Source organism: Pectinophora gossypiella, chromosome 13, assembly GCF_024362695.1.
Source record: "Pectinophora gossypiella chromosome 13, ilPecGoss1.1, whole genome shotgun sequence".
In the NCBI taxonomy this organism is placed as follows: Eukaryota; Metazoa; Arthropoda; class Insecta; order Lepidoptera; family Gelechiidae; genus Pectinophora; species Pectinophora gossypiella.
The window spans coordinates 6,806,571-6,819,677 of NC_065416.1; the positions used below are offsets into that span (position 1 = coordinate 6,806,571).

The following is a 13,107-nucleotide window of genomic DNA, read 5'->3' on the forward strand; positions in this document are numbered from 1 at the left end:
GGCTCCGTTTACCTAACCTGAAGATTTGACAGGTCCGGTTTTTTACAGAAGCGACTGCCTGTCTGACCTTCCAAACCCCGAAGGGAAAACCAACCCAATACAGGTTAGGTCACATACCTCCGAAATGCATTTCTCGGAATGTGGGTTTCCCCACGATGTTTTCCTTCACCGCTGAGCACGTGATAATCATTTATAATCCCAACATGAATTTGAAAAGAAATTCGACAATCATTGGTTTAGGCCTGTGCTGGATTCGAACCTGCGGCCTCAAAGTGAGAGGCAATCGACCAACTGGGCTACCACGGCTCCACCATCTACTACTCTACCTTGAGTCTAAATAGATCGCCTATAAAAGTTAGCTGTTCATCAACTATAAGAATCTGATTTGCTTCTGCGTTACTCATCGTCGTAATTAGGTGGAGTCAGAGTGATCCTCCTAGTCTATAGCCAAGAGTGTTTTTTTTTTTCATTTTATATGATCTCCAAATATAAAATTCCTACATACGTATTACAGGAACTTGGTCACCAGTCCATCTTCGCCTGTAAGCCCAATAGAATGTGAGTATCCTGGACTAAATATTTATTTTTGCTTATTATGAGTAGGTATTTAAATAAGTTACTTAGGTCCCTATTTTATATTGGATTTCAATAAAGTTGTATGTGTGAAGCAATGAAAAAAGGAGCCATTCATTTGACTATCAGTTTATGTCCCAGATTACCTATAGCTAGGTGGCGAGTACTCAGTAGGTAGGTAGGCGTGGAAAACTTAAGAGTAGGTATTAGTAATAAATATGAAATGTAATGAATATAAGTTATGAATTCGTTCATTTCAAATGTGTAGTAACTACTTATACTTTCATCGGATTATTGTGTGCTGGTGGCGTTAGCCAAGTTGTAAACGATTATAACTGACAGTGCCAGTGATAAAAATGCATGGGATTGACATAACTAACTATAAGGCGTTAGGCGACTATGTCAATTCAATATACAGAGTGTTAGCAAAACCATGATTCTGAGTCATCAAGTGGAATTATCCGTCGCAATGTGTTTTTATATCGTGTTTTTTTTTAATTATTTTCAGTTCCATACTTTTGCGCCGGAAAACTATTTGATATCAACTCAGAATCATGGTCTGAACCAGCCCTCAAAGTTTTCGTTGCAATGTCACTAATACCCTGTATTTTTATCACTGTCACTGTTGATAGTCATAATCGTTGCCGACTTAGCTTACCCGCCTGGGGTCTTTGGGGTATTAAGTTTCGGATAGGGATATAGGTAAGTACATATATTTTACCGGTTTCGGATATGGATACTTTATAGGAAGTAAAGTTTGAATTCGTGTTTGAATCATATATAATTGATAGGTATCAGTTGCGACTTAAACGTAGATGGAGAGGGGTTCTCACCCCTCCTCTATGTAGAGGTATATAGCTACTATAAACACTACACCTTGCTTACTCTTTGGGGAAGGTTTTTAATTAAAATAAATTGTTTGAGTCGATAGCTGCTGTCATGCATGAGTCAGACTCGAATTTAATATCAAATCAGTTTTAAATATCTCGACTCACAGTGTCATAAGCGTCTTTAGCATTTCCGTCTTTTTATATATCGTTTGAGTAGGGTACAGTATTGTTGTTATAATCCTTGTAAGTATAATTTTAACGAACTCACAATAGTACGCGGTTTTTAGAATCGTCCTTTGCGGGGCATGGTTTGCTTTTCTCGCTAAAGCATAAAAGAACCATTTTTTATTAACATTAAAATGATTCTTAGACCTGTATTCATATGAAAATGAGCGCAAGCGATGACTAATATTAGGTACTTGTTCATATGTCTAATGCCTACTTTTTGATTGCGTGACTAAAATCACGATGTTAGAAGAGTTGTAGGTATCCTATCGAAGCAAATGTATCAATTGATTATTTAGCAAAATATAAGTAGGTATTGTGTTTATACTTTACCAAGTATTAAAAGATATAATCTTAGTTGTACTTTATTGAACTCAGTCTTCTACATTGCGATAAAGAGGTAAGGTACGTACCTAGTTCTCTGTAAAGTTTCACAAGTACAGCAAAGATTTATGACATAAAGCTAATACAAAAAATATACTCAGAAATTATTATTATTTAGAAAACATAAGCAGCAGTTGTGCTGAGGGAGCTTAAATTCGCACTCGCTATTAATTCTTTCTAATTTTACTTTACTTCTTATAAGTTTTCAGATGTGTCGCAGCTAGTTTTGGTAGTACTGAAGAACTTTTTCTGGCGTTCTAAATGGTGACAATGAACTTGTGATGTAGGTAGGTATGAAAATAGTAAATTTGTTATGAAATTTCATTTCGTAGGTACCTATACCGCAGACGACGGATATGATGTAACTCACAAAACTGTCCATCTTTTTTTATAACAAGAATTTGATGTGCGTCATTAACAATAGGTACCTACGTGACGTATTACACACAAATTATAACACACTATTTTCGGACTAAAGTCCATGTGGGATTGACAATAGCTAGATACGGATATTGTTCCCATGAAAATGAGCTATGGCTTTAACGGCCTCCAAGGACCCGTGGTCCATTGGGCTCCTGAGGTCCCGGGTACGAATCCCGGTGGCGATATATTACAAATATCACCATGTTATCCCTAGTTTTGTTGGTGCATTACGGGTTAGTCACCCGATTGTCGAAGGGAAGCAGGTTGCCGACAAAATATTGTACAACTTATGTTTCGACAGTTTTTTACAATCTTAAAACCTAAAGGTTTAAAAATGCGATTTAAATGGTATTATAATTTCACATTTTAAACAATAAATAAAATGAAAATGTTCGGTGAAAAATGTTGCGTATGAAGTGTGTTTCATATTTTGTCATCTTTATGGTTTTACAGAACAGGGTCGGATTTAGTAACTATTAACATAAACAATGTTTTAAACTCTCTGCTTTTTCATTACTAACTACCTATTTGTTTGAAAAGAAAAAATTAGATGCTATCTAAAACAAGTCGTTAAAGCAAATTTTAAAACAAATCATTACAACATTTTTATTTGAGCAATTTTAAATAATTGGTATCATCAAACGCGTTGATGTCTTTAGCTCTACTGTTTACTTATTATGGATTAAAGGTTATGAATGAATCAATTGTTGTGGATACTACTTTTTATTTTAAACAGTTTATAGGTAAGAATAAAACAATCAAGATAAGATTCGGTTGTAACATTTAAAATATTAAAAACTTATAATTTTATATAATTGTCTTGAGTGTACCCATGAAATTAGGTACTAGCAAATGCGGGATGCTATTTCGTATGGAGTGTATAATTTTTATCAGAAATATTTCCGTGGCAAAGGTAAATGAATTCATGAATAAATGATATCATCCCCGGCTTCCAAGTTTGTAACAGACACTGGCTATTGATATTTCTGTTTATTTGCCCGCTAAAGATATGAAATATATGAAGAGTTGGGCCAAATGCCAAATCGAGTTCTGCACCAGATATAATTCGGTAAATTATTATGAATGTCTTCAACATGTTCGGATTCGAAGTATATTCTAGAGAACTCTTATTACAATAAATTAACAGTCGTCACTTAAATTAATGATAATAGGCGCCACTTTAAACCGCCATTTATAATGTAGCTTTTTTGAATTAGTCGAAGTTGTTTCAATTACCGCGTTCAGAGCGATTTTCTGTAGGTTTATTTACAAGTTTATTTTTGTGGTAGTTGTGTATCACATTACTCTTCTAGCAAGAGTCTGTGCAGTAATTGAACTAATTAATTTAATTAGTTATAGAGCGGGCTCATATCGGAAGTCGGCTTTATTAACATAAAGCGGTAAGAAATGCGCGTGAGTTGCGCGTGTGGCAGCGTGTCCCGAGCGTCGAGCGGCGTGCGGTGCGCTGTGGAGTGTGCAGCGCCGGTGGGCGGCGCGGCGGCGGCGGCGGGTGCAGTTTTCCCCGCCCGCGCGCGGCGCCGCGCGTTTTCCGCGAGGGGCGCGCCGGCCCCCTCGCCGCACGAGCCGGGAAATCGCGCGCCGCTCGGCTCAGTCCGGCTCGGCCGTCGCGGCATTACGACGCTTGTCACGAACGCGCGCTCATCGCGAACTCGAGTCGAACGCTCGCTGCACTCGCGCGGCGAAAATAGTGAGCTCGTGGCCGGAACCCGCGGCCTCCGCGAGTAGTGAGTGAGCGGCGCCATGCTGCCCGCGCTGCTAGTGCTGGCGCTGGCGGCGCTGGCGCCCGCCGCCGGCCGCCGGCACGCGCCCGACCTGCGCGAGGACGAGCCCGCGCGCCGCACCACCCGCCCCGCCGGTGAGTGCTCCACCGCGCACTCCCCCCACATGCAATTAAATGCACATCAATTTAGCCGACGCATCCGCATCTATTTCTCCCTACGGCCGCTCCGATTTGGAACGGTAACGTTCGCCGCTGCACCGCGCGACGCTAGATCGCGCTGCGTAGATCGGTGAGCGGGTAAACACGTGTGTTTATGTAAATAATTGCATTCCGAGACTCCCGAGCCGCTCTAGTGGGGGACACGATCGATTAAAACGCACGTACGCATCGAGCGATCGAGCTGCGTTGAGCGGCGGCGGCTCGCACTCGAGCTAGCTAGGACGCGGTTTATCGATAGGTACACCTATCATACGTATGAGTATCGTTATCAGTGAGCTGTCGCCGGCGATGGATGTGCGGCGGATAATAAAAACAATAGCACGTGAGACCAACCATCGGCGATTGTGTCAACAGAAACGGGAGCGAGAACAGTAACGCATCGAGAGTTATTTTTGTGGAATGGTACAAAACACCTTTAATCTTCGTTATCGGGCAAAGACTTCTTACTGTGGTAATCCTTAAAGTTGACACCCGTAGATAGAAGTTTTAAACCTTATCAGAACTATAACGCTTCGACATGTTTATGTAAGTAACTGTCTAGGATACCAATCAAGCGACAGTTATCTATAAAATCCTAATAGTTATTGTATTGATTAGAATAATGTAATAAATTCTAAACAAACAACATTTCTGTAAGTACTTATTAATAAACTCTCGATCTTTGAACTCAAAAATAAGTATTTATTCAGTTTCTAACATGAATCGTTAATTTTTATATAAATATAATATTTAACAAAAGATAATAAATAACACAGTTTACAAAATGTTTAACAAAACATAAACAGTTTCGTAGACTGGGTAGAGAAAGTTTTTAAGAAAATTTATTACTCTTGTTGAGCTTATTATTACAGCTTATGAAAATAAACTGAGATCACAGAGTAGATGCTATTCTTTATATATAAAACATTAGGTATTTTGTTTAAAAATATTGTAATCTGGTAAATTATCACATCCAGAAATAACAATTCTCTATAATGAATAAAAATATTACTACTTTGGCAGTAAACATTGAATATAGCCTAAGTTATTCAATTATTAATTTCACTTTGAAATCCTATGATGGACAATAAAAACGACACATAATACGATTGTTGAAGTAATATAGCAAGACGAAACAGAAATGCTAGAAAAGTAAAACGTACGTGGTCTAGTGTTATATAAATTGTTACAATAGGTAATATTCAATTGAGTCCAAAACTATTGTTAATAGGATAATTCTTTAAAGTAACGTTAACTTTTTATATCATGAGTATTAGAATAAAGAATTACGTGATGTGGGTATGGATATTCGCTTAAAATTGTTTTTTTTTACACGTTTTTGTTTTGTTTGTAATAAAGCCACTTTAGTGTTGAGGTGATTATCCTCTGTCGACTTATCTTGTCGTGGTTCAGATACCAGAGATTACATAAAATACTTATATCGTTATTCCAGTCATAGTCGAAATTGAAAAATGACTTTCAGCCACGTGAAAATTTGTTATTTCATGAAAATACTCCTATCGCAAGACTCTGCAATCTTATCAAAACGTACTACATTATGAATGATCGCTTGACATATACGTGTTATAAACGTTTTTTTATTGCCTGCGCCTATAATTCATTATTATCTTAGTATCAAATTAGTCACTGATAGGAAATTATGTTTTCTTTCCGTGTGTGGCAATATTTTTACACGTTATTTAGGTAATAAGTAATTGTTTTTCGTCTACCTGTAGACTATATAAATATCTTCCTAAAAAGGATTCTATTCTGCCAATCACCTTGCGTATCGATCTAGGCTCTCCAAATAGGAATTATGTTGAACCAGGAATGTTTATGTAAGGGATAATTCGTGTAATTTATATAGGTAATTACGCATAAGCTTCCATGTAACATGCTAAGCTATGATGAAAATTATTATATTACACTCGACCTCGACACAAAACTTCAGCAAAAATATGAAGCATAATTTCCAGTGTCACTCTGTCCAGACTATCACTTCAAAACAGTTTAATTTAGCAGTCGCAATTATTACATCTTTACATGTCTAGCCTTGAATGCAGGCCAGGATGCTGTAGTTATTATTTTTTTAATGGACGTCAAGGACTTTCAAAGTACAGACGACAAGTGAGTCACTTTCCCGACAATTTTCATTCATTTTCCGGATGGGATAAAAGTCGCTAATGTTGCCAAGATATCTTGACCCGCATGCCAAAAAGTGTATTACCGAGAAGAGAAAAAAGTCGTGCTGCACGAGGTGTCTAGACGGACGGACGAGACATGACAGGGAAACTTATACACTCACTAGAATATTGTACTTATACAAAGTATGCTATGTGCCAACATGTTACAATATAATTAAAATTTTCTCCAAGATTCCTTCTTACATCACCGTTATATTAATACTTGAAGCATAAAATATTTATAATCAATAATTCTTATAATTCTCTTTTATAACTTGAAAATTGACTCTACGCTTTACGTTGACTCCGCGGATCATTTAGTAAGTTTTCTAGAAAGCGATAGATCAATAAAAGGTTTTGTAATAATTTTGCGCCAAATAATGTACGGGGCACATTAAAATTAACTAATGCAAATTAGAATAGGGCTGATAGCTATCAGACATCGAAACTACTAATAAACATCCATTGCGATAAAGATCTTTGGACGCGTTTCGCACGTGACAAGATTGAAGAATAGCTTACATACACATGTTTGTATGAGTGTAGCTAGTAATAAGTTAATAATAGAGGTAATATAACGTGTATAGAACGATTTATGTACGTACGCCTTCTTAAGGACGTCCTAATGAGCACTCGAGATGACTGCTAGACGCCTGAGAATTAGTAAGTACTTTGCAAAGATATGTTCAAGTTTACTTTTCCTATTAATTACATAATTAGTTGTATTATAAGAATTGCATAGTCAAGTACAATGTCATTGAGAAATGGAGACTAGTGTAGTAGATTAAACAGTAGAGCAGTTTGATATTTCAAATTGTGTAGAGACGCAGTTCAGATTTATAGTGCTCTTTAAGAAGACAAGAATTCTTCAAAATCGATTTATTATTTTCTATAATTTATTATTATATACGTAATATTCATAAATGGTGTCACTCTAAGACAACATAACATAAACAGCCTATATACGTCCCACTGCTGGGCACAGGTTTCAATCAACCGGAGGGGGAATGAAGCATACTCCACCACGCAGCTCCACTGTGGGTTGGTGTTTTACGGCTAATAGCTGAGACCAACGGCTTAACTTGCACTCCAAAGCACGGAATCATATTATTTTTTTGGACAATCAGGTGATTCACGCCTGCAATGTCCTTAATAAACAAAGGACACTCTCACAAAGTGATTTCGACAATATCCCCAACGGGAACCAAACCCGGACCTCCAGATAGTGATCCTAACGCCCTAACCACTAGACCACGGCTGGCAGGCTGTTCGGCTGGCGTTTGTGTGGAGGGTATGCCATTGTAAAATATGAAGTATTAAATTAGAGAACGCATATAAATTAGCAACACATTACAAACTGATAAATCTGTTGTGATAATTTTGTTTGTCCCTAGAGAAAGTATACCTTTTTAACTTAAACTTTTTAACTTAAATATCATTTTACTGTTTAAACATGCTAATTAATAGCTTAAATAATGGCCAATCGCTACATATTATAATAATTCCCAATTATAATAATTATTATTGCCATTATTGCAATAATTACATATCCAATAACTTGTACTTACTAATTATGCATTTTTAACCTCAAAGGAAATAAGAAATACATATTTTCTAGTGTGACTTTTAATTGTTATATCTTGTGCAAAATTGTGGTTGTCGGTAGCTATTTGTTTTAATTAGTTGGTTTTTTTCCTAACTGATGGATTTATAATTGTTTCTACGATTGGTTGCATGATATTGCATAATAAAATATAAAAAAAAGTATCTTTTTCTTTCACGTCAGCAATTTTTTAGCTGTAGAAGTAGTCTGGAGATTGCTGGGTAATATAAATATCAAAATATAGGTATACTTAATTACTTCAAACCTTACATTTCGCTCGTGGTAAATCGAAAACATTATTAGTCTATTAATAGTACATAAATTCTCAGTAATTCGAGTCTAAGTTAGTTTTTTCAAAGAGTACTTTTTTCATAAATTATATTAGAGTATTTACAGTGTAATTATCAGAAACAGACAATTTGTAGGTACGTATTATTATTGAATTTCGAAATTCACATTTTATGTTTATGATTTTGGTTTTATAACCCTCACTCGCGCTTAGGGAAACTCACATAGAGAAAATTAAATCGAAAAAAATCTGACTCGGACAAGACTTGATCCGCAGCTTTTGGCGTAGATAAAAGATGGAGATTCCCTATAATATACTAGATAGATTATGAGACAGACCTTTGTATTGTTTGCTAGTATTAAAATTATAAAAATGTATTTTTCATTTATTTAGATAGGTATACCAACAGTACACATATTGTAAAGTTATAAATGCAAGTCTTAAATTAGTTTTTGTATATGTGCTCCAATTACAGGTACACACAATATTCGTAATTACAACAACAAACTTATATATCTAAGTGTATATATATTTATATATAATTAAATATGTAGAAAACTTAAACAGAAATTAACTTCTAAATTAAAACAGCCATAAATCTTCATATCATATTTCCTCTCCGGTTCTCTAAAGTCAACTCTTTCCAGCACATTTATTTGACACCATTTCAGTCCAGCTTATATCCTCCAACACCACATCTCAAACGCTTATCCAATCTCTCTCTCTCACTCTGTCGATTCGTTTATAAAGAACATTATAGAAGGCAAAAGACCTAGGAGAACATTTATGACACAAATAAGAAGCTGCAGGTCGTGTCGTATCAGCAGGTGAAGGATTTGGCGGAAAGGAGAGAGGAATGGCGATTCCTACACCGACTAGAGCGCAGCTCTTAAATAAAAAGAGAGGGAAGACTTCTCATATAACGTTAATTGTGAAGTTTAGCATTTATTATTATTACTTAAGTACAGTAGCAGCAGTACATTTACGCGCGTTTTGAATAAAAATGTAGAGCCTATTGCGCGACATTGTTGTAATACGATCTATTATACTTATAATGCATTAAAGGAATACGGATTGTTTGTAAACAGTATGTTATTCGAGCCTTTAGTTCAGAGGGATTTAAATAGAATATTTTTTATAGACTTAGTGAAATAGAGACGTAATAGTGCATTTCACAGAACAAATAAAGTTGATTTTTCTTGTGAATTTTGTGAAATTAACAACAGTCTGTGTTCCGTAGGTGTTTGTTTTTATTGATTAAAATACAACTTATACTTACCTAATCTTTCCCGCTATTTCATCACGTTATATAGAATGTAATTCCTTGACTCTCAACAGTCTATGCTTAGTGTAGGGTTGGCACTTGTCATTTACTAATGTTTAATAGGCAGGTCGGTAGATTTATTGTTTATATCTTAAATGCAGTTTTCCCTAACGCAATTGGCTCGACCATTGTAGATGGCGATACGGCTGACCGTAGAAAGTTTGGTGAGGCGTGGGTACTTAGTTCATCTTGTGATGGATGTATCACTGACTATCCCAATTGGCATATAGTCGTGAACTTATGCTCCACCAACCCGCAATGTAACAGCGTGGTTGAGTGTTCGATGCCCCCTCCTGTTTTTTGAGGGGAGGCCTTTGCCCGACAGTGGGACGTCATCATCATTAGATAAACATGCAGGAGTCATCTGCGCGTGAAAATATTATAGCGAGCAAGCGGTCCACTCTCTCCTTCTCAATCTCCCGATGTCGACGGACTGGATGGCCGGTCCGACCGGCAGGAGGCAGAGGACGCAGGGGATTGGCCACACGCCACTGAAAGGATATATAGGGTATATAGGATATACAGGATATATAGGATATATAGGCTGTATCTTATGTTTTTGTTAAGTATGTATGTTTTTGTGGATAATAAACGATTATCATTGTAACTTGTACCATACGTCCGCGCCGTGCATGGATTCAGTCTAGAGGCATATTATAGTGCAGACGCACTCTCGTTATTATCAGTTTTAACTTAGCTAATTAGTCTTTTAACTTATCATTACCTCCCAAATGGTATAATTACCTACAAATATATTCATGCAGACAGCGACCCGTATAGACTTTAAATTCAACATAAGTACGTACAATAAAATAACATGCAAGATAATTATGAATTATCTACCTATGTTACGCCGCATTCTTGCGACATAAACACTTTGTTTTCAACGTCGCATCAATATGTATGTAAATGAAACGATGGTCAATAGGTCCTACGTAATTGTACTACGCAGGTCATACAATTATAATTTACTATGCAAATTAATTAGTATTACCTGAGCTAAGGCGTAAGGCTAGATGTTCGAGTTTAGGTTTGTATTGAACAAAATACTAAAGTCGGATGCACACAGAAGTGATAGAGTTAAATTTGTAAGAAACCGCATAGCCCGCAGCAAATAGTGTGAAAGTGATGCATAAAAAATCGAATACTTATTACAAAAATAATCCCAGTTCCAACGCCCGCCTCTGTGTGTACCAAGCAAATGCAACAGCGAATGGGTGTGAATAAGTCGAGGACGAATTTTATAGATCCTGCAGTAGGTGTTTAATATTCGAAATTTCGTGCTATAAAGTGCCTCTTAAACTCAAAAGTAGCTTGTGAACGGCAGATTAAGAAGGTCTGAACACCAGCAAAGTGACCAAATATTAACAATCTTCGTTCTTCAATTTGTTCATCTTCCCCCAGAACTTACACGCATTTAGAAAATAGACTCAGTAATTACAGGAAGGTCTGCACATGTATCGTACTAAAATACAGAATATTTATCAATTGCTTATAACTGTTAGAATAATTTAAAATGTTAGATTCTATAGAATTATTTGTATACAAAAATGCCCAAAATAATAGAACCTATAAGTAGGTACACAGTTTAAAGGTGGTGCAAATATACCCAAATCTAAACAAATACGTGTGTTTAAACAGCAGTGGAGGAGGATGTTCAAATGCAAAGAAACTACTTTTCCAAGGGTTGAGATAACGTGTTCATTGTTGGCATTTCATTGACTGCCCCGCGTTCAATTGTTCGCTAGCCATTGTAAAAGTAAGCCTAACGTAACATAATGAAGAAAACCTCATTCTTCCAGGTTATTCCACTTTCGTAGTAAATGTTTCTTTAGATTTGCACTGCAGTGTTGCGTCTACAATGACATAACGTGTTCAAATATTTACACAGCCTGAACAAAACGTTATTGTGTGAATAAAAGTGTTTTTAAACGATTCATTGCGGAGATTAAGGCAATTCCTGCAACTTTGATATAATCGCGGACGCGTCAAGCGCTGTCGTAAATTGTGAGGCAAGGAACGTTTACATGGTCTTATTGGGGACTTAATATAGAATGTTCGTAGTATGTTCCCCTGAAAATTTAGATTATATAAGTGAGTAGGTATACTATACTAAAATACAACAAAATAATATTTTTTTTCAATGACGTTATCAGACCATTGCGTTTGTCAGAATGTTTATACCATGATTAATGCGGTACTTAAGTTTACACGTACCGTATGTTTGAGCTTTTTTTTGTCCTAAAACATTCGTGGAACAAATTTGAACTTTTGCTTAATCCAAAATGTCAAGACGATACTTTTTTTCTTGTACACAGCGTTGTTGTGTGTCGCAAGCCATTTATGTCCGATTCTGTCGGTTCAACGGCCGGCGCGTAACAAACGAGCGAGTGACGTCACGTGTCATGTGCATTGCACTCGAATTGCATACGGACAGTCCCAGTGGCAGGTACCTCACATCTCCGCAGGAATGCAACGCTCGATGCTGCACGCCGCGGAAATATACCAAGCTCTCCACGACACACCGTATTCAAACACACTTTTCCAAGCGTAACGATCGTGACAAATTACCTAGGTACCTACTAACGAGTTTGCGTAAACTTGAAACTACCAGATCAAATTCACATTACCTATTGCTTTTATAATTATCCACATAATTTACCTTCGAAGTGTTTGCCAAATTCCATCTCGGAATTGCACGATGCAATCACAACCGTCGATTGCGAGTATCAAATTACCCATCCATGTGTTTACATTTGCCTAATTAAGCACACCCGATTTATTTCCAGAATAAATACTGCAATTACAACGAGCATCGTGTGTGTGTCCGCTAGCTGCTAGCGAGTTCTCGGCAAATATTAGCGCACTTAATTAACGCCCAACGAACCCGCTTCCACGAATTAATTGGGGTCAAAGAATTTGAGTGCATACGTCTCAATTAAACGGACGCTACAGGAATCATCACAAACTCGAACAGTTCAACGTTTATTTATTCAATCCACATTCCTAACCCCGCGGTGTCGACCCGCTCCTAATCCCTGACGCCTCCTGCGCCCGCCACCAGACAATAGGCATTAATTTTGTAAAGCGCGAGATAGGAATGTCGTCGGCGCAACCTCGGGCAGGTAGAATTTTTGGCACCTTTATGATCAGATCCTGACGTATCATAAGCCACCCACGGTCCTCATTAAGCCGGTAGCCAACAAAGGCGCCGGGCCGACCATAACGCTGTCGGATTATGCGCGAGCGGCGCGTCGGGTCGTCGAACGGAGGTGCCCTCGCGTGCTACAATTGCACACAATACGCCCCCGCGCGACCCAGCGAGCCAAAAAGT

The 13,107-nt window shown here is 37.4% G+C and overlaps 1 protein-coding gene across 1 annotated transcript in view; it reads left to right on the top strand.

The window, feature by feature from the left end:
* Positions 1-4,032: 4,032 nt before the first annotated feature.
* LOC126372218 (dorsal-ventral patterning protein Sog) overlaps positions 4,033-13,107 on the top strand; it is a 75,556-nt gene continuing 66,481 nt past the window's right edge. The window contains exon 1 of the mRNA XM_050017882.1: positions 4,033-4,311. Within this exon, the coding sequence (XP_049873839.1) occupies positions 4,197-4,311 (115 nt within the window). The 5' untranslated portion in view covers positions 4,033-4,196. The remainder of the gene's footprint in view (positions 4,312-13,107) is intronic.